We start from the raw sequence: 22,928 nt of genomic DNA, 5'->3' as shown, positions 1-22,928 counted from the left end.
GAAGACCAAGAGTCACCTCTGCTTCTGAGAATAAGTTTATCCAAGTCACCAGCCTCAGAAATCGCAGGTTAACAGCAGCTCAGATTAGAGACCAGGTCAATGCCACACAAAGTTCTAGCTGCAGACACATCTCTACAACAACTGTTAAGAGGAGACTTTGTGCAGCAGGCCTTCATGGTAAAATAGCTGCTAGTAAACCACTGCTAAGGACAGACGACAAGCAGAAGAGAATTTTTTGGGCTAAAGAACACAAGGAATGGACATCAGACCAGTGGAAATCTGTGCTTTGGTCTGATGAGTCCAAATTTGAGATCTTTTTTTCCAACCACCGTGTCTTTGTGCGACGCAGAAAAGGTGAACGGATGGACTCTACATGCCTGGTTCCCACCGTGAAGCATGGAGGAGGAGGTGTGATGGTGTGGGGGTGCTTTGCTGGTGACACTGTTGGGGATTTATTCAAAACTGAACGCATACTGAACCAGAATGGCTTCCACAGCATCTTGCAGCGGCATGCTATTCCATCCGGTTTGTATTTAGTTGGACCATCATTTATTTTTCAACAGGACGATGACCCCAAACACACCTCCAGGCTGTGTAAGGGCTATTTTACCAAGAAGGAGAGTGATGGGGTGCTACGCCAGATGACCTGGCCTCCACAGTCACCAGACCTGAACCCAATCGAGATGGTTTGGGGTGAGCTGGACCGCAGAGTGAAGGCAAAAGGGCCAACAAGTGCTAAGCATCTCTGGGAACTCCTTCAAGATTGTTGGAAGACCATTTCCGGTGACTACCTCTTGAAGCTCATCAAGAGAATGCCAAGAGTGTGCAAAGCAGTCATCAAAGCAAAAGGTGGCTACTTTGAAGAACCTAGAATATAAGACATATTTTCAGTTGTTTCACACTTTTTTGTTAAGTATATAATTCCACATGTGTTAATTCATAGCTTTGATGCCTTCAGTGTGAATGTACAATTTTCATAGTCATGAAAATACAGAAAAATCTTTAAATGAGAAGGTGTGTCCAAACTTTTGGTCTGTATTGTATATCCCTGGCACTAAGAATGTTAAAGCCGATGCTTTATCTCGCAGCTTCTCTCCTACGGTCGGTGCCGAGGAGGAGAGCATTTTACAGAAAGGAGTTGTGGTGGCGGCATTGGACTCTGTTTTGGAGATTGGGATTCTGAAAGCTCAAGATGATGCTCCATCTAACACTCCCCATGAGAGGTTGTTTGTGCCTAGAGCCTTTAGGAGAGATTTGTTTGTGGAGTGTCATGAGTCTCGGTTGGCAGGTCATCCAGGAATTTCGGAGACTAAGAGACTTATCAGTCGCAGTTTTTGGTGGCCTGGATGGCAGAAGGAAGTCATCAAGTGGGTGCGTCAGTGTACTGTGTGTGCTAGGTCAAAGGCTTCACATACTCCTGCTGCGGGGTTGCTTTTCCCTCTGGAGGTTCCTAGTGCGCCTGGACGCATCTCACTATGGATTTTATTACTGATCTTCCTGTGTCCGAGGGTTTTACTGTCACCTGGGTGGTCGTGGACCGTTTTAGTAAGATGTGTCATTTGGTTCCATTCATTAAGTTGCCCTGTGCCAAGACACTCGCTAAGGTGTTTGTTAAGGAGATTGTCAAGCTTCATGGCGTTCCCACGGATATTGTTTCTGATCGAGGATCTCAGTTTGTGGCTCACTTTTGGCGTGCTTTTTGTGACAGGTTGGGAGTCCATTTGTCATTTTTGTCTGGGTATCATCCTGAGTCTAATGGACAGACTTAAAGAAAGAACCAGGATGTTGAACAGTTTTTGCGCTATTTTGTGGCAGACAATCAAGAGGTGTGGTCTGAGTTTCTGCCTCTAGCAGAATTTGCTCTTAACAATCATACATCCTCCTCTGCTGGGTGTTCTCCTTTTTTTTGTTGTACTGAGAAGACATCTGTCTTTTGGTTCGTTCACCAAATTGGGGTCGGCGGTGCCGGAGGAGAATTTTTCCGGTGATTTGGAGAGAGTTTGAACTAATGTACGTTGCAACCTTCAAGAGGCTAACAAGAAGTCCAAGAAGTATTTTGACAGGAAACGTAAGGAGGTTTTGTTTACTGTGGGTGACATGGTTTGGTTGTCCTCAAAGAACCTGCGGTTGAGGATTCCCTCTAAAAAACTGGGTCCTAAGTTTGTGGGTCCATTTAAAGTGCTTCAGGTTGTTAACCCGTCTGCTGTTAGGTTGGGTGTCCCTACTTCCTGGAAGAATAATCCTGTGTTTCATGTTTCCTTGTTGAAAAAGGCTGATGTATCAGATAGGGACGCCACTGTCACAGTTCCTCCTGTGGTGGAAGACGGCGAATATGAAATTTCTCTTATCTTGAATTCTAGATGGCATAGAGGAAAATTACAGTATCTTGTCTCCTGGAAGGGTTTCAGTCCCGAAGATAACTCCTGGGTAAGGACGGATGATGTCTCTGCTCCTAGGCTTGTTAAAGCTTTCCACAGGAGGTTTCCGGATAGGCCTGGAGGATCCGGAGGATCCTCATAAAAGAGGGGGTACTGTTAGAACCCTCCTGTTTGTTTTTTCCATCTTGTGTTTTGCGGTCACGTGACCATCTGCCTTTATATTCCAGCTCCGCCCTTTTGGCTGTGCTGGACTTCAGTGTTTGACTGTTTCTCTAGCCAGGTGCTTCTGTGCCTTTCTCTGTCAGTTCGCTTAGGCCTTCTGGGACCTCTAGTACCTTTTTGTCAGTTTGTCTTTTTGTGTTCTGCAACTACTTTTCTGTTTAGGAGGTGTCCCATTTTTGTCCCAGTCCTTAGTTCTTTTAGGGACTCCTAACGTTATGCTATAGGTCTTTGTTCAGACTAGCCGAGGACTAAGGCGGGTTTGTTCGCTAGGAACAGTCAGCCCGCTACATCGTAGGGATTCAGCTTAGCCTTACTGTAGGGACAGCTTTCCCCTATCTTTCCTTAGTTCATGTTGCAGATCATAACAAACAGTTTGGGAAGACCCTTTTCTGCTACCCATGACTATGCCCAGTGCACAAGCTCCATACAGACATGGAGGGAGGAGTTTGGGACTTGACTGGCCGCACAGAGCCCGGACCCCAACCCATCCAAGAACAGAGATTGTGAGCCCAGCCTCCCCCCAACATCAGGGTCTGACCTCACAAATGCTCTTCTGGATGGAGGGGCAAAAATTCCCACAGACGCCTCCAAAATCCTATAGCAATCCTTCCTAGAAAAGTGGGAGCCGTTTTATCTGCAGATGGGAAGACTCCATATTAATGTCTATGGATGTAGAATGGGAGGTCAGAAAAGTTCCTGGAAGAGGGATGTGGAGGGGGCACATACTTTTCACCATATACTGTAGCTGTCACAGTGATTATTCAATCAATGCTGTTTTATAGTTCCCCCTCCCCCATTGGACAGCTCACACGTGCAGTAGGAATATTCAGTCACTTCCTCTATATTACCAGTAACAGCACAGAAAGTGCAGCAGCAGAATTCTGGAGCTATAAAAAAAATTATGGCGCCTGGTGTCTGTAATGAGCCGTATCTCTACATTATTACTACAGGACTGTAACCTCCTCCTGAAGTTGGACCCATTCTAATACTAGAGAAGAACTCACCTGCGTCCATCTGCAGAAGCACAGACTGATATTTGTCCTGCTGAGCAGACTAGTAAAGTGTATACACCCCCAAAATATTGAATCCAGGCGCTAACTATATATTTGGGGGGATGGAGCAATACATATTTTTTCCCGAACAAAAAAATGGCTACAGGAGAATAAATTATATACAAATATAAAAAGTTCACATCACCCACTTCCTTTTCCCATAACATAAATAAAATCTAAGAGAAAGTAAAATAAAATGTATTTGTTAACTGTTCGAATAAAATATAATATTTACCCCAAAAGTTGGTCACTTTGCTTCTCAAAAGAATACAATAAAAAAAAAGATTAGAAAGTCGTATAGATCCAAAAATTGTGCCAATAAAAAATGACAGCTCATACAGCAAATAATAAACCCAGATACGAGCATCTCTATTGATGGAAATGTAGCGCCCCGAGGGTTCGGTTGCTACAGGGGTATTGCACCTCATCCAGAGGTGTGATATTCCACTCCCAGGTAAGGATGGTGTGTGGACCAGGGATCAGTTAGCTGCACACATACACTCCCCATTTCCGGTGGACAGCTCGATGGTGCTCCCAGATGCGGGCACAACTGACCATGTCCCTGGCTGGAGTGGGGAGGGGGGAGAGAACCCAGCAGTGTAGGAGCAGAAAGGGGACGGTTTCTGGAGCATAGGAAGGAGCTCATTGGGTGCAGGTCACCTGAGCTCAGACACAGAGAAGTAGATAAAAGGTGGGAGCCATCTTAAGTCGAGGAGTGGAGTGGAGAGAAGTAGTTCAGTCAGAGCTGACAGGGAGCCGCGGCTCAGCCTGAGCTCAGCTCCACGAGGCAGGCCTAGAGAGAAGGCCGGGGCCAGAGAGGAGAAGAGAAGAAGGAGAAGGAAGGAGAAGAGACAGAGGAGTGGAAGGGCTCCAGAAACAAGAAGGCAGAAGGGACCCTAAGAGTGCAGAACGGTCAGCAACCGTTGCATACCCAATTATACCGGGTGAAAGGGTCAGGCTGCGGAAAGGTACCGGATCCCTAAGTTGGTGGAGGCGAATCTACCCTCAGCCAAGAACCGGAGGTTGTGACCATTTATTGGTGCGACCCCCCCCCCCCGCCAAACCTGCTAGGAAGGCACCATATAGGATAGCGGGAAGTGAAGGCCAACGCTTACCCGACACGGTCCGCGGTAGCCAGACAGAAGTCAGGACACTGGTGGGGCACGAGAGGCCAGAGAAAGGACAGAAGGGGGTCCTGTGCCATACTCCTGAATTGCCTGGGGGTTGACCGAGCTCCTCACCTGGTGGACGCAGCACGGCTCGGGCAGTCCTTGCTGACTGAAGTGACTTGGATAACAACTGTGAGTAAAAGACCCTGGACTGCATCATTGGACTCTGTGTGATTTCTGCTGCGCCTGCACCATCACCCCCAGCATCCCCATACTCTGTCCTGAGGCTACACTCTTCCATTGGGGAGTTATCCTACCCCTGTGCTGCACACCAACACCAGCCTCAGCGGTCTGCCTCGCAGCGGCGGTTATCTCTGACCGCAATCCACAGGTGGCGTAGTCGGACATTCACAAATCTATAAATAGACTGCCACAGTATTTGGTCTGACCGCCCTGAGCCACGGGATCGGGTTGCCACTACTACCCCCAGCATCGTACAGAAGCCCGGTCTCGAGTGCCCCACGGCCCAGGGGGCGAGTCAGAAAAATAAAAAGATATAACTTTTGGAAGGCAAGAAGGAAAAATCGAAAGCAAAGGAGGTGCCCACTGGGACTGTCACCCAAGTGCCCAGATATACCTGGAGCTGGCCCTGGGGACGTGATGTGACAATGGCAGATACCAGCTTTGCCCACATAACAGACACATCACTGTGGAATCTGCTTCCAAATCTCTCCAGCAATAGGATGAGTCATTACAGTCACTTGTATCATTAGACCGTGTATTACAGGGCTACAGGTCGCAGACATTATCCCCTGTCTGATACCCATAATCTCATCCTGACATAGGAAAATCACATCCGGATAACTGATGGATTTATAGGGTTGTTTAAGGCTTCTTAAAGGAGAGGAGTCATCGTACCAGATTGCACCGTACATTTCCAGTGGCAGCGGCTGTGACTGCCCTTTATTTTATAATCCTCCTGTGTAGCATGCGGTTATCTACTGTCTGTAATGGCATTAGTCATAAAGTAAATCACGTCATTGGTCGGAGTCTTTACCTCCGGAGGACGGGATCTTTATAATGGTGTCTAGAATAGATGGACAGTTCTGTGTCCGATATCCCTCGTTACCTGAATAACTCACGTCAATGGAGAAGTACTATATAAAAATAAAACTGCCGCCCACTCTGACCTCACAGTACAGCGCCCCCTACCCGTCCTTCTGTACACTCTGACCTCACAGTGCGGCATCCCCTACCCTTCCTTCTGTACACTCTGACCTCAGAGTGTGGCGCCCCCTACCCTCCCTTCTGTACACTCTGACCTCAGAGTGTGGCGCCCCCTACTCTCCCTTCTGTACACTCTGACCTCACAGTGCGGCGCCCCCTGCCCTCCCTTCTATACTCTCTGACCTCAGAGTGTGGCGCCCCCTACCCTCCCTTCTGTACACTCTGACCTCACAGTACAGCGCCCCCTACCCTTCCTTCTGTAGACCAGACCACACAGTGCGGCGCCCCCTATCCTCCCTTCTGTACAACTGCTTCCCTTCTTTTAGCCCAAAGCAGCCATTCTGAATCAATGAAAATTAGATAAAAATATGTAATTTCCATTTTTGCTTTAAAAGAAATTCTGCAGCAGCTGGGGCAGTTCTCTATGTACTATTCACCAATGGTTACCTGGCAAGATTCTCCATCTTCTCTTCCTATTACAGAACCTCTTAATACACTATTCTGCTGCTAGAGAACCTCATTCATAGTATATGACCCAGCTGCTGCAGAACCTCATAATAAACTAAACACCTGCTACAGAACTTCATAATATATGACCTAACTGCTGCACAACCTCATAATACACTACCCAGCTTCTGCAGAGCATCATAATATGAAGATCAGCTGCTGCAGAACATCATAATTAGAACCTCAGCTGCTACAGAACATCATAATATGAACCTTAGCTTCTGCAAAACATCATAATAAGAACCTCAGCATACGCACCTCAGATGCTGCAGAACATCATAATATGCACCTCAGATGCTGCAGAACATCATATTACACCGAATCTGCTGTGGAATACTATGAGATACACCTCAGATGCTGAAAAATATCATAATACACACCTCAGCTGCTGCAGAACCTCATTCATATATGTTTTGGATGCAGTTTCAGAATTGATGCAACCACACTGCATAAAATTGGCATTACGTGGCGGTGCAGTGCGGGGAATACTTGCCTCCGCTGCCTTTCTATAAAACAACCTTCACTGGATATAGGAGCGTCTCCAAAGCAGAGCAATCATAGGACAGTACTGAAAAAATCAGGAGATTTTTATGTCCCACAATTCACATTAGTCGGGTGGATCAGAGGATTAGTACATAGCCGCTGATTAGGACCTGCGGCCCGAGCTTCAATACCAGCTATTGCTATTTAATTAAGTCATAAAACCTTTTTAGTGTCAATTAACGTCCAGGAAATCGCCGTTACACCATATCCTGCTGCCTACATCCCTTTATGCAGAAGCTGAAGCACCTACAATAATAATTACGAGCCCGGAGGAAGGAAGGCGAGCTGAAAATCTGCCCCGTAATGCTTCATCCAGGCTGAATAAATACAACATAATGTACACGATATACCGTACATAACACCATAAAGAGCTCGGCTAGACATTACTGCAAGACATATGTCTGATATAAAGCGTCTGCAATGCGGAAAAGGAAAGTAAGTGTTTCCATATCATAAGATGCAGAAGTAGTTTAGAGGTCTTCAGTGTTTTAGAGAAGCTTTGTACCATAAATATGCGTCACCTATCCACATGACAGGTGATAACTGCGGATCACTGTGGGGCCCACCAATCCCAACAACAGAGCTCTGCAGAACCCAGTCTTCAATCCTCGACTGCCACTCAATTCACTGTCTATGGGACTTACGGAAATAACAGAGTGCTGTATTCTGCTTTTTCTGGCAGTCCCATAGAAAACAGGACTCACTGGGGGTCTCAGCGATCAGCAAGTTATCCATTAACCGAAGGGCTCGCTCAGACAACCATATTAAATTGGTCAAAGTGCGATCCCACAAAACATCGGACCAATGTTATTTTATGGGGTTGTGCACATCTCCAATTCTGTCCTCAGACAGAGTTTATCCAATGAAAAAACAAAAAATTGCTAAATGCCCAAGTTTAATCTGATATTCAGAGTCAAAGAGGCCATGGGAAATATTGGACCACACTCGAATGGCATCTGAGTGCAGTCGGATTTCTGGGACCTCAGAGAATGGAGAATTGTTTTTCTCCATCTTCTCCTCATTGGAGAAAATCGGATCACACTCTGCTTAGAGTGTCATTTGCATAATCGGATGAGAGAATCTATGGCCGCCTGCACCTAGTCTAAGGATAAGAGAGAGTTTGGTATTTTGGGAACCACCCTTTAACCTCTTGCAACCTTCTGCCTTTTCTTAACAGCACTGGCGTCATTAACTCAGAGCTATAAATGTACAGTGGGTGCTGGCTGTATGATAAAAGTGAGACTCTGCTACAACAGTCAGGATCAGAGAAAACTCTAATTCCAGCAGTGCTGCAGTTACTAGTGACCGCTGCATCTAAGCAGTTAGAGGGAGGAGGCTCCATCTGTCACAACCTGATTATGGCTCCTTGTGGGGTTTTTTTTGCAGCTGGTGGTCTAATAAAGCCCCCAGGTCAACTTAGTAAAAATGCTCTCTGAACACTGAACACGAAAAAAAACACCAACAAAAAACATCTTTAACAATTCTCCACCCCTCAAATAGAAAAGGAGGAGATTAGGACCATGATTTTCTCTGCAGGATTTCAGAAAGTTTTCTTTTGGAATGTTTAACTAATTTTTGCGCTTAGCATCGCTTAAAAAAAATAAATAAAAAACACCACATAAATATAGAAATAAATAATAGGATGTTTGTTTTAAAAATAGTGACCAGCCTTTAAAAATAAAACTATTTTTATCTTTGTTTAAACTTACACATATGATGGGTCAAAGAGACTCTGGGAAAAATGTTTCCTGTCCTAGAAGTGACTATGTGCACCCGGAATCTTTTTGCTGAGGATTTTTTTTTTAAAGAAAGCTTAGTAGATCCTCCAAGTTTTTGAAGTGTTTTGTATTTTTTTGGAGGACTTGAAGAGTTTCCAAAACTTCCTGAAAAAACTGTGTGCGCACATAGCCGCTGATAACTCGTGAATGCCACAGTCCGTGTTCTGCTAACTGCTCAGCGTCGAGTGTCGTACCGGATGAGATTTCAGATATATATATGATCCCCATTTATAGGAGGAGACAGGGGGCTGCCAGGCAAATTTGGAGACAGTATCATGTCCGATAAACCTTTTCCATACATCTGTGCTCTCCAACCTGTGCCGAAACTACAACTCCCAGCAAGCCCTAACAGCTGAGGAGCCAAAGATCACTGCAATAGACCAGGGGAGACAAAAAAGAATGCAACCATTTACAAGGTGGTGAAGATGGCACACAATGCATGATATACTTGGTGAGACTCACTGGAGATTTTCAGTCTGAATAAACATACAAAGGGGTTTGTAAATAAATTGTATCTTTATTGTACATAATATAAAACATGAACATTATGTAAAAAAAGTAATCGAGAGAAGAGATAGATATTTACTTACACAGCATGGCATTACCTGTTATTCAATTATTATTATTATTTAACGGTCTTTGGCTCAATCTCGAGCCCTGGCGACTTGATGGATGAACGCTCTGTAGGAAGATTATTACATTCCCTAATTATATTGCTGGGGGTCACCAGATCGCCATCATCCCTCCCACAGTAAGGTCTCTGCTCACAACAGAGCAGCCAATAGAAGTAGCTTTCTAGCCTGCTTATCTGCGCGGGTGCAGAGTCCCTACAGTAACACAGCAATACACTGCAAAACTCAGGAGGCTGTTTCTGAGGATCGACTCGTGAGCATGCAATATTTATTTCACAAATCCATACATTATGATCTATCTTTCTGCAAGGGAAATTACTCGAATCTATATTTACAACTGCCAGAGGGGGAAGGAGGCTGACTGGCAATTTACTGGGACCTATATTTACAACTGCCAGAGGGGGAAGAAGGCTGACTGGCAACTTACTGCAACATATATTTATAGCTGATAGGGAGTAAAGGAGGCTGGCAGAAAATTACTGGGACCTATGTTTACAGAAAAGGAGATTGATTGAGAAATTAACAGGGTTGTCTGGTTATCAATATCAGATTGGTGGTGGTCTGACACTTAGCACACTTATGGACCCATGGATCAGCCATATAGATTGATTGGAGCAGTGCTGTTCAGCTCAATTCATTGCTTACATCTGGCTGCCGACAATAACAGCTTATTATTATTATGTGTTGGTTGTCAGGCCTCCATCAGTCTGACACGAATGGCCTATGAGGATAGGTCATTAAATATTATATGCTAAGACAACCCATTTAAAGAGGACTATGTTTACTTGTCCAAACTTACTGGTGATTATATTTATCAAGTGAGGAAAGATACTGACTGGTAACTTACTGGAGAGTATATTTACTGCTACCATATTAGAAAGTAGATTGACTGGGGACATAATGGGGGACTATTTTAAGAGTTGCCAGAAGGTGAAAAAGCCCGGCTGGGGACTTAATGGGAACTATATTACGTGCTCCCAGAAGGTGAAGAAGCCTGATTAGGAACTTAATGGGGACCATAATAAGAACTGCCAGATGTTAAAGAAACCTGGCTGGGGACGTAATGGAAACTATATTAAGAGCTTCCAGAAGGTGAAAAAGTCTGATTGGGAATCTAATGGGGACTATATTAACAGCTGCCAGAAGGGGAAGAAGCCTGCCTGGTGATTTAATAGGTACTATATTAAGCGGTGCCAGAAGAGGAAGAAGCCTGACAGAGGGTTTATAATTACAGCTACTAAGACTTATTTATAATGTAGAGGAGGGGGTAAAAGGTATATAGGGCGCTTGCAAGAAGTTTTGTGAGTCGAAAGAAGAAAACAGAGGTCCTATTACATTAGCCTTTCACTATAGCACAGGTTTAGCCGTGGTGCTGATGGTGACACAGAGAATTGAGAAAAAAAAAGATGACAAATCCAGTTATCACAAAAACAAATATAAATAAGAAATACAAGAAAAGAATGTTTTAATAACTTTATAGAAGAAGGGGCAAACGTAAGAATTTCATTTAAGTGTGAATGTTAATCCGGGGACAACTGAAGCTGTCACAGTAAAGTCAGAAGGAATTTCCTCCTTAATGACATAAAGCTGCTACTTTTCAAGTCTTTTCTGCATTAGCAGAAAACTTTGATGTTAAATTAACGAATATCAAGTTGTAACACGGCCAAAACATAAGACTGAGGCATGTGACATTAAAATAGTGTAAAAGCGAGGCCTGGGACACCGGGATGTTTCCCTTCACTTACAGATCTGGGAATGGTAAAGAACTGAAACACAAACAGCTATGTCTAAAAATGATGCTTTATTTTCATAAGTTTGTGCTCCAGAGCTGCTCTTCATACTGTAACTAGTTGCAACTATAGCCAGCCATTCTGGAGGATATGGAGAACGATCTCTGGCCACCCGGTCACTCCTCTACATACAGATATATACACACAATTTCTCGCTTACCTTACACCTCTTCAAATCTTTATATACGTATAAAGACAGAGTTATGATGGCTAAAAAATACATATTTTATTAAAGACAAAAATTCATATAGAAAAAAGACAACTATAAATGTGCAAGGGACAGCAGCAGCTGTGCAGCAAGTGGGCCCACAACCCAAAAGAGATGCCTAGTAAACATTGGAATTATAAAGGCTGCAAGCATGAATCATAAAGTGCAGCACAGGTAGGGCATGAAGCTATGTACCTATATTAGCTAAATGCCAATGATAAACGTGTCCATGACATCCGTATCAATTACCCATTTCGCGGCATTCGCAGCCGCTTTCTCAAGGCTTTTTCTTGAGAAAGCGGCTGCGGATGCCGCGAAACGAGCGTCGGGGTACTCCACTGCGCCGACTGTGCTGCCAGTTCGCCCACAGCCCCTACCACTGGTAAGACCATCACCTTTATAGCATGCCTAGTTATAGGGTAATCGATACAGATGTCATGGACACATTTATCATCATTGGCATTTAGCTAATATAGGTACATGGTTTCATGCCCTACCTGTGCTACACTTTATGATCCATGCTTGCTGCCTTTATAATTCCAATGTTTACTAGGCATCTCTTTTGGGTTGTGGGCCCACTTGCTGCACAGCTGCTGCTGTCCCTTGCACATTTATAGTTGTCTTTTTTCTATATGAATTTTTGTCTTTAATAAAATATGTATTTTTTAGCCATCATAACTCTGTCTTTATACGTATATATATAATGGTTAAGAGTTGGTATAATTTGGTGTCTGTGGGAAGATTTCCTCCACACTCACACCATAGCATTGATGTTTAACCTTATGATCAATCGGGTCAAACCTTTGAGTGTGAAGGGGCTACCAGTGCAGATTCAGAACTGTGGCAATTGAAAGAGACCCCCGGTCACCCACTGTGCAGGGCACCTCCATTCAAGTGACGACTGCAGATAAATCCCCTTTTCAAGAGTCGTCCAGCCACATAAAATGCTTTCAATACTTCTTTATAAGAACAAAAGGAATAATACCCATCTTACCAGCTTCCTGCAACACATACGTCAACTCTTCCGGAGTCCACCGCCAATCTCTGTTTATCCTGCTCCACCGATCATGGGTCGATACCGCTGAGGTCACCTCTGTGGCACGCAATTGGCTTCCACGGACCCACGTGTCAACACGCTATTATTGCTGGAGCACCAGTGGTGGACCTGGGAAGAGTTGGCGCAAGAGCGGCACGAGATTTGTGAAATGGGTATTATTCTTTTTATTTTGGAAGCAGTTTTGGAATAACATTAGGTCCCTGGACGAGAAATAGCGGTATGGGGACTCGAGTAATGCATGCCTGTGTACACCGCTGCAGAATAGGTTAGCGCTATATAAATAGAGATAAATTAATAGTATGAAAGGTTCTTTTATTCTCTGTCCGAGTACAAACCACAACGATATGAGACACCGATCCAGCTGTAGCAGCAAATGTTCTCTAATGACAAGCAGGGATTTAATGGGCCGGTCCGGCCTCGCATCAGACAGATATTAATTCACTCTAATGTAGAGCAGGATTGATCCGGGTAAATGAATATTGGCACAATGATCCAGACAGCTCCTCAGATTACCCAGACTGTACTGGTACCAGCAGCATAGGAGATAAACAGGGGAGGGAGTCGGATAAGCTGCTGCCCACCCCTCATCACCACCGCTGCCCACCCCAGGCTGGGAAGCCCCAGTGACCCTGTACATCGGATGAAAACCTCTTAGCATTGTGTCCCTATCCCGTCTCTCCGCTCCGGCTATTATTACTCACTGCAGTCTTGCCGCATGCTCGGTTTGGCACATTGTCCCAGACTGAGCACACGGCACATGATAAGTTGTTTGTCAGTGTTTTCTCCTCGCTCTTTGTCACCGTCTCGGTCTAAAAAAGTCCTCAGTTCATTAGGGAAAAGCTTTAGGGAAAAAGGTAGAGGAAGAAGAAAATGAGGGGCGATCTATGCAGGATGTATGTCAGGAGCCGGCTCCCGCCACTTTACTGTCATTAAGTTAATGCAGACCATTGCGACAATCTATGAAAAATGGAAAATGGGACACGTTTGGATTGGAGAGCGAGGTTTTTATTTAAAAAAGAGGTCTAATGCTCCATTTTCCAAGGTCAAAATCACAAAGATCCCAACATGGTCTTAATTTTGTGATCACCACTGTGACCCTCCTAGGAAAACACAAGGTTACGTAAAAACCCTAGTACTGGCTCCATTTTATTGCAAGTCCTAAAGTAACATCCAGCACCGCCATAGACTAATTTCGGTGGGATACACCATATTTTAATTGGCTGTGAATCAGAGATGAGCAATTCGATTCGCGCTGCTCCAGTTCGCCATCCAGTCCAGTCCTCCATGGCATCCAGTCCTCACTTCTACAATCGGCATCTATGGCGCTTCTTGCACTTACTGTGCCCAATGACTAGATCTCATGAAACCTGTGTGGGACTTTATCAAGTATATATAACCCACACAGGGTTGAAACGTTATGTGTTTTGGGATGGCGGAATAAATACCTCTTTTTCAACTGAACACCCTGGTATGGACGCCATCTTTTACTTTTGCATGCTTATATTTCCTCTAGTGGGTTCCTTGAGGATTATGGACGTGCGTCCCTTGCAATGAGTGCAACTGACCACCATCTTTCCTAGATCTCATGGAACGTCATGACATCACAATGACTAGTAAGGGGCGTCCAGGATGCTAGGCAAAAGTGAAGAATGGCTGCCACAGAGAATCAGACTGTAAGCCGAACCGAACTGCTCATGTCCAGTATGAATGTCTACTCATGGAGGAAGGATAACGATCACGGACAGTTTTTCATGATTTGAGCGTCTTAGGCTTCACATTGTATGTACTACATGCAGTGCCGGACTGGTTTGGCAAAAGCCCACCAGTAACATTGATTCTTGTGGCCAACTGTTCACCTACATGCAAAAATAACAAATTAACTTTTGCTTCTATGTACTATTAATTTGGCTAGCGTGTTTAATGAATGATTAGATTATACCTTTTTCTGCAAATAATGAATCAAGTGTAATAGCTCTACTCATTAGCACTCCTTCACAGGGGCGGCCTACCAGGGGATTCTCCTGTTCCCCAGTGGGACTGTCCAAGCCTGACTTACATGTGTCGGCATATGGTGCATACTTAATAACATTACTGTTGGTAGTATTGGGACTTTAAGTTCTGTCCCCAAGTCCCACTGGAAAGCAACCAAGCGGAAGGTCCCCTATCAGCCCACTTTTCCAATCCAGGATGGAATCAAATATGCAAAACTGTATGTGAAAATTCGCAACAATCCTAGAAAATTCTTCGTTTCTTTTTGTGTTGAAATCCTCATAAAACTGGAAAAAAAAGTTGTAGCACACTGAAATCTAATATGGCCCCAGAGACTCATGACTGTATTAAGGATCCTTGTACAGCGCCTTAATACCGCCGTGTGTATGACACTTACTGTTTTGGCACGACAATGAGCGAAGTCATAAAGTGAGAGTGGCGCCTCATGCACGCAGCCATATTATGGATAGCTGTTGTGCAGATCCGAGGGGCCCACAGCAGAGGCATTACTATAGTGGGTGCAGTGGTTACAGCTTCACCTATTTCGGGAGCATAAGTAGCACAAAAGGTCCATTTGGCCCATATGAGTCGACCAAAACTATAAAAGACGTGTGATATTTGGGGGCCCTGTTGGTCATTTCCGTTGGGGCCCACAAGTTTCAAGTAACACACACAATTTTATGGGCCCTTACTATACATCTGTGAATTGATACAATGGCACATGGAGGTTTCTTTCTTAGTCAATTTTCCTTATATAATTATTATATGTTTTATTTAAAGACACCATGTTATAAAGCAGGAGATGAACAGATTAATATATAGGTTTGTAGGAAAAGATTTGTTAGAAATTGTGAAATATATCGATATATTTACTCACTCTAGGTTTAGGAGTCCAGTGGGCGGTCCTATCAATGTCAATCAATAAGTAACTCCTCCCCCAAACTCACAAAGATCAGGATTATCTTTAATGTATGCCAAATCTTTTTTTTTTTTTTATTTATCTGCTCGGCTCCATGTGCTATATAACACGCTGCCTGCAGATCAGATAGCATTTTATATCAATTTATCATGGACAGAACCCCCCCAATCTTCATAAAGAGGTTCTACAACAGCTGTGATGTGTATTTTAAGAAATAATGCACACCTCCTGTATATTAAAAGAATATTAGACATCACCTCCAGTCACAATGCCCACCATAAGCAGAACTTACCTACTCACTGCTCCAGTGGAGATGCTCCAGTGGTCCCCCCCAGTCCTGCTGCGATGGCACCATGACCATCATTTATGTGACCACCGCAGACAATCACTGGTGACACGACTGTATATTAGGTCTGTGACCAATGAGGCTGGTGAAACTGCCTGGCAGTTATGGGGTTAAAGATTGATGGATGACAACAAAGGGTAGGGGTAGGTAGGCAATGTGCAGGAGGTAGGTATTGGAGGTGAATGCCATATTATCATTTCAATATGCAAGGTGGGGTGACAATTAGGGGCGCCCTGGGCACCCCAATAGGAAGCAGCACTCATTGCAGTATGTAATATAGCGATGATCGGGCTCATCAGAGACCCCCATAGGGGAGAAGCATTGTACTACTGGTGTAGTATGTAATGGTAGTAGTGACTGTCATGTATCAAAGCAGCCCCTCAAAAGGGGGATCACAGGTGGGTGAGGGGGTCACAAGCTATTCAGAACTACACAGTGATTGACATATTTTAGGGTTTCTGCACCCATTCGTACAGAAAATAGCGCCACACTGTCAGTATAGCAACAACAAATGATTAATACAACAATTTTTTATAGAGGGTCAGACCCCCACTACAGGTGGAGCAGCATCAGTACAGTATACAGTGGTGGCTGTGATCTGGGGTGTGAGACCCCCACTACAGATGGAGCAGCATACATTATCATTACATCATTACACTATACAGTGGTGGTTGTGATCTGGGGGTGTCAGACCCCCACTACAGATGGAGCAGCATACATTATCATTACATCATTGCACTATACAGTGGTGGTTGTGATCTGGGGCTGTCAGACCCCACTACAGATGGAGCAGCATACATTATCATTACATCATTACACTATACAGTGATGGCTGTGATCTGGGGGTGTCAGACCCCCACTACAGATGGAGCAGCATAAAGTATCATTACACTATACAGTGGTCGCTGTGATCTGGGGGTGTCAGACACCCACTACAGATGGAGCAGCATACATTATCATTACACTATACAGTGATGGCTGTGATCTGGCGGTGTCAGACCCCCAGTACAGATGGAGCATCATCAGTACAGTATACAGTGGTTGCTGTGATTTGGGGCTGTCAGACCACACTACAGATGGACCCCCACTATGGATGGAGCAGCTCAAATTACGATTATCATGAGCACTAATGTTGGTGATTGTGATTGAGGGGTGTTAGATTCCCCACTACATATGAAGCACCACCACATTAACATAAGAATAAATAGTAGTAGCAGTGGCTGTGATTTGGGAGGGTGGTTGTTAGGCCCTCACTACAGGTGGAGTGGAGCAGCACCACATGGGGGTCTCAGAGTCTCTACTACAGATGCAGCAGCTACACCACATTATCTAGAGCAATGTTGGTGGTGGCGTTGCATTGGGAGTTGTCAGAGCCCCCTCTACAGATGGAGCAGCATACATTATCATTACAGTATACAGTGGTGGTTGCAATATATGGAGTGTCAGCGCCTACTACAGATGGAGCAGCATACATTATCATTACAGTATACAGTGGTGGAGGATCAGTGCAGTATACAGTGGTGGTGGTTGTGATGGGGAGGTGTCAGCCCCTCACTACAGATGGAGCAGAATACATCATCATTACAGTATACAGTGGTGGTGGCTGTGATTGGGTTGAGGTGATGGTGGTGGGGGGGAATGTCAGACCCCCACTACAGATGGGGCAGCATACATTTTCATTACAGTATACGGAGCTGGTGGCTGTGATGGGGAGGGGTTTTCAGCCCCCCACTACAGATGGAGCAGAATAAATCATTACATTATACAGATGGATTAGCATACATTATTAGTGCAGTATATAGTGGTGGCTGTGATCTTGGGGTGTCAGCCCCCCCCCCACTACAGATGGTGCAGAATACATAATTACAGTATACAGTAGTTGTGGCTTTGATCTGGGGTGTCAGACCTCCACTACAGATGGAGCAGCATACATTACCATTACACAATATAGTGGTGGTGGCTGAGATCTGGGGGTGTCAGACCCCCACTACCGATGGAACAGCATACAGTATCATTACACTATACAGTGGTGGCTGAGATCTGGGGGTGTCAGACCCCCACTACAGATGGGGCAGCATACAGTATCATTGCACTATACAGTGGTGGCTGAGATCTGGGGGTGTCAGACCTCCACTACAGATGGAGCAGCATACATTACCATTACACAATATAGTGGTGGTGGCTGAGATCTGGGGGTGTCAGACCCCCACTACCGATGGAACAGCATACAGTATCATTACACTATACAGTGGTGGCTGAGATCTGGGGGTGTCAGACCCCCACTACAGATGGGGCAGCATACAGTATCATTGCACTATACAGTGGTGGCTGAGATCTGGGGGTGTCAGACCCCCACTACAGATGGAGCAGCATACAGTATCATTACACTATACAGTGGTGGCTGAGATCTGGGGATGTCAGACCCCCACTACAGATGGAGCAGCATACAGTATCATTGCACTATACAGTGGTGGCTGAGATCTGGGGGTGTCAGACCCCCACTACAGATGGAGCAGCATACATTATCATTACATCATTACACTATACAGTGGTGGTTGTGATCTGGGGGTGTCAGACCCCCACTACAGATGGAGCAGCATACAGTATCATTACACTATACAGTGGTGGCTGAGATCTGGGGGTGTCAGACCCCCACTACAGATGGAGCAGCATACAGTATCATTACACTATACAGTGGTGGCTGAGATCTGGGGTGTCAGACCCCCACTACAGATGGAGCAGCATACAGTATCATTACACTATACAGTGGTGGCTGAGATCTGGGGGTGTCAGACCCCCACTACAGATGGAGCAGCATACAGTATCATTACACTATACAGTGGTGGCTGAGATCTGGGGGTGTCAGACCCCCACTACAGATGGAGCAGCATACATGATCCTGAGTCACGTGTCCTGTGTTTTCATCTTGTGACACAATACACATCAGTGGGAGGATTTCACCACAACCTGCACCCACTGTAAACACAGCAGATGTGACAGGGTGTCAGCGATCGTGGCGATCACACAACCCTCCGGCATCGCACACAGCAGCTGTGACTGACACAACAGTAATCAGCTGCACGTATGGCAGAAGAAGAAGATGGCATGACCGCTCTGCAGCTGCACACTGCGGGCACACTCACCACAGTCACCGGGGACACCATGGCTGCAGCGCTGGATCCCTCCTCGTCGATCCCTGTGCTAGGATCCCTCCAGATCAGCGCTACAATGTATCACTGCGACCACCGCTGATTGTTATTGTATCTTCTTTCAGAATGCTGTGACGTCACGGTTGGGCGGAGCTAGCTCTCACTGTGTAGGGAGGAGTTTACTGCAGGTCTCCAGCTGCAGAGCCCAGGCTTAACCCCTCAGGTACCGCAGGGCTATCCTGCAGCTGCTGCTCCCAGCTGAGTGATCAGTGGTGAGGAGACATCCCAGCAGCTCACACATCATACTGACCATGCAATAGTGGTAAGATCTGCACAGGGGATGAATGCAGGTACCCTGCACCAAACCCAGCCTGACCCTGGTAAGATGCCTATGGATCCCACTGCTGGACCTGGAAGGTGACTACATAAGCACATCTACATATTTGGGAGAACAGCAAAGTGACAAACCCCATAAAGTGACTCTTAGTATTTCTCACCTTTTATTGTGTTATTATTGCTGTTTTGATCTTTTCATTACTGTTTTTCTTATTCACTTTATTATTTTTATAGTTGTTGACCTCTACATGCTGAGTGTTCAATGCAGCGATCCTACTGGATGAATGTACGGGACTTAAGAAATATCCACAAAGAGTTAAAGGGTTATTCCCAAAATCAAACGTTATCCCTCTATTAATAGGAGAAAGGATAAATAAGTAACTAATTGCTGGGGGTCTGATTGTTAGGACCCCTCAGCTATCCCAAGATCATAGCTATGAATACCCAGGACTGGGTCTTGGATGGAGGGGAGGGGTGCGTACTCTGCTTTATACATTCTGTATGGGACTGCCAGAAAAAGCTGAGTACAGCATTCTGATATTTATTACTGATGCATCAGGAGTAAAGCATTCACTAAGAGCTTCTGTACTGTAACATAATTGTAGAAAAAGACATTGACTGCACATCCAAATATTACACATCGATCTACCGCAGATGAGCAAAATTTACAAAATAGAACACAAGGTTCTTAGTTAACATTCTGATCGGAATCTATAAGCCGACTGCCACGTCACAGCGAACCTAACCTAGTGGGTCCTAACCTGTCAGGCATAATCCTGTGCCGCAATCACTGCAGTCGCAATACTGTCGGCAGTGAGAGCAATGCAGGTGCCCCACAGCACACATACTGCCAGGTAGAGCCCCCGTGACTTGGGGTCACAGCATCCCACAGGCAACAGGCACAGCACTACAGGAATAATGACCACCACACAGAACCAACACCAAGTGAACAGATCTAAAAAAAATGAAAAAATCACCTTCCATGTGGTCTCAGACAAAAAGCCATGTTCAAAATAGTGCTTCTATATCAGGGGTGGGCAATTCATTTTCCTGAGGGGCCACATGAGAGACTATGACTGTTGTGGAGGGCCTAACCAATTGGCTGAAATTAGTTCTGCTCAATATTACTATTAACATATTCATTAATATTATTTGTATCACTTAATACTGAGCAGAATTAAGTATGCTGACATCCCTCTGTATACTGTATGAGCCCACACACAGCCCCCATATATTCCGTAAGAGCTCATACACAACCCCTATGTACAGTTTAAGCCCCTCCTATATACAATATGAGCTCAAACATAGCCCCTATATACAGTATGAGCCCCCATATAGCCTCTCTATATACACTATGAGCCCCCACATAACATCCTACATTCAGCATGAGTCCCCACATAGACTCCTATACGTGGCGCTCCACATAGACTCCTTTATACAGTATGAGCCATCACATCGCCTCCTATATACAGCCTAAGCCTCCATATATACATTGTGAGCCCCACATAGCCTCCATATATACAATGTGACCCCCGCATAGCCTCCATATATACAGTGTGAGCCCTGCATAGCCTCCATAGATACAACGTGAGCCTCGCATAGCCTTCTAGTGTGAGCCCCACATTGCCTCTCTATATATGTGGCACCCCAGGGGTCTGGTTTCCACAGTAATAGCAGTATTACGTCTGTGAGCAGGTGGGAGGTCTCCTGGGCAGGAATCCTAAGCATGCCACACCTCCTGCCCAGTCCTGGGAGGGGAAGAACTTCCCCTATATAAACTGGGGCTGAGGCAGGGTTAGAGAGAGGAGTTCCAGACAGAGACGGAGTCTGGTCTGGTCACGCAGAAACAGGGACAGAGAGACATCAGGAGCTCTGTAGGAGCCAAGGAGAAGCGCCAGGGGCTGGAGCTGTGCAGAGCTCGCCCTGGGAGAAGGTACTAAAACCGGACACAGGAGTCCGAGGCTGTGGGGACTAAGATATACCCAGCAGCAGAATCTATCCGGCAGGGGATTCCAGGTCCTCTGGCCATAAAAGCCCGGAGGCTCAGTCACAACGAAGGGACCAGCACCGCCATCCCAGAGCGGAGGCTAACAGGAGGCCCCAGGTCACCAGCCATACGGGTGAGCACCACACGGTATACCCAGGGACGTGGGCTACTTGTAACCGCCGAAAGCAGGGTAGCCAGGAAGGGTACAGACTAACGGGAAGGCCTACAACTCCACCTGGCCAGGGGAACTCCGGCTTACTCGCAGACTAACCAGGCCCCAACTACTAGCCAGTACTCCCGGGGGAATTTGCCTTGTACCATCAGTAAAGGCCCTGAACTGTACCCTCGCGTTTCCGTGCTTCCTTGTCGCACCGTTAGTGCTGGGACTTCCACACCATCACTCCCAACATCATCCACATCCGCTGCCCTGAGGCCATAGCTCTCCCGTTGGGGTTTATATCAACATTGCTGCACACGTATACCACCGGCCTCAGCGGTCTGCCCTGCAGCGGCGGTTTCATAACCGTATTCAACGGGTGGCGTAGTCGGACACTAATACCATCATACCAATAACCGCCACTTAGTTTGACCACCCTGGGCGCGGACCGGGTCACCGCCACACGAAGACTACTACCCCCATCGGATCCGGCTCCGGGTATCCCCCGCGCGCACGCGCCGCACTACAGCACTGGCCCAGGGGGCGCGTCATATACATACAATTATCTCATACACATGAAAAAACAACAACACATACTCATCTCACTCCCATCCCCTGTGCACTGAATCTTAGCAGCAGCGAGATAAAATGATGTCATCGTGTCTGATGTCTCAAACGCTCATTGGTGGAAGATGGAACCGACGGTGCCATCTTCCACCAATGTATTCACCACTGTCTGCATCCTGAGGATACAGATTACGGGGAGGGCATGGTGTGGCCCGCCATGGGCCAGTTTCAGCCCTTCGGCTGTCTCTCTGTCCGCGGGCCGGACTGCAACAGACAGAGGGCCGGATGTGGCCTGTGGGCCGCAGTTTGCCCAAGTCTGTTCTATATGATACTGCAGAGCTGCACTCACTGTTCTGCTGATGGAATCACTGTGTACATATATTACATTACTAATCCTGTACTGATCCAGAGTTACATTCTGTATTATACTCCTGAGCTGCACTCACTATTCTGCTGGTGCAGTCACTGTGTACATACATTACATTACTGATCCTAAGTTACATTCTGTATTGTACTCCAGAGCAGCACTCACTATTCTGCTGGTGCAGTCACTGTGTACATACATTACATTACTGATCCTGTACTGATCCTGAGTTACATCCTGTATTATACTCCAGAGCTGCACTCACTATTCTGCCTGTGCAGTCACGGTGTACATACATTACTTATCCTGTACTGATGCTGAGTTACATCCTGCATTATACTCCAGAGCTGCAATCACTATTCTGCTGGTGCAGTTACTATGTACATACATTACATTACTGATCCTGAGTTACATCCTGTAGATCTTTTATTATAAAAATGAAAAACATAACAATAATAATAACAGAAGCATAAGAAAATTAACAACCACAAAATAAACAATGTAATGAACTGGTCCAGCCAAGAGTGTGCAAAGCAGTCATCAAAGCAAAAGGTGGCTACTTTTAAGAACCTAGAATATAAGACATATTTTCAGTTGTTTCACACTTTTTT

General features: G+C 45.6%; 1 protein-coding gene across 1 annotated transcript in view; it reads right to left on the bottom strand.

Moving 5' to 3' along the window:
• Positions 1-19,065, bottom strand: part of TMEM86A (transmembrane protein 86A) — a 34,032-nt gene extending 14,967 nt beyond the window's left edge. The window contains exon 1 of the mRNA XM_073658217.1: positions 18,901-19,065. Coding sequence (XP_073514318.1) covers positions 18,901-18,921 — 21 coding nt within the window. The 5' untranslated portion in view covers positions 18,922-19,065. The remainder of the gene's footprint in view (positions 1-18,900) is intronic.
• Positions 19,066-22,928: the final 3,863 nt, after the last annotated feature.

This window comes from Phyllobates terribilis, unplaced genomic scaffold (genome assembly GCF_046119375.1).
Source record: "Phyllobates terribilis strain yellow unplaced genomic scaffold, ASM4611937v1 Scaffold_13__5_contigs__length_258822181, whole genome shotgun sequence".
Taxonomy (NCBI): Eukaryota; Metazoa; Chordata; class Amphibia; order Anura; family Dendrobatidae; genus Phyllobates; species Phyllobates terribilis.
This window is presented reverse-complemented; position numbering and strand designations above follow the sequence as displayed.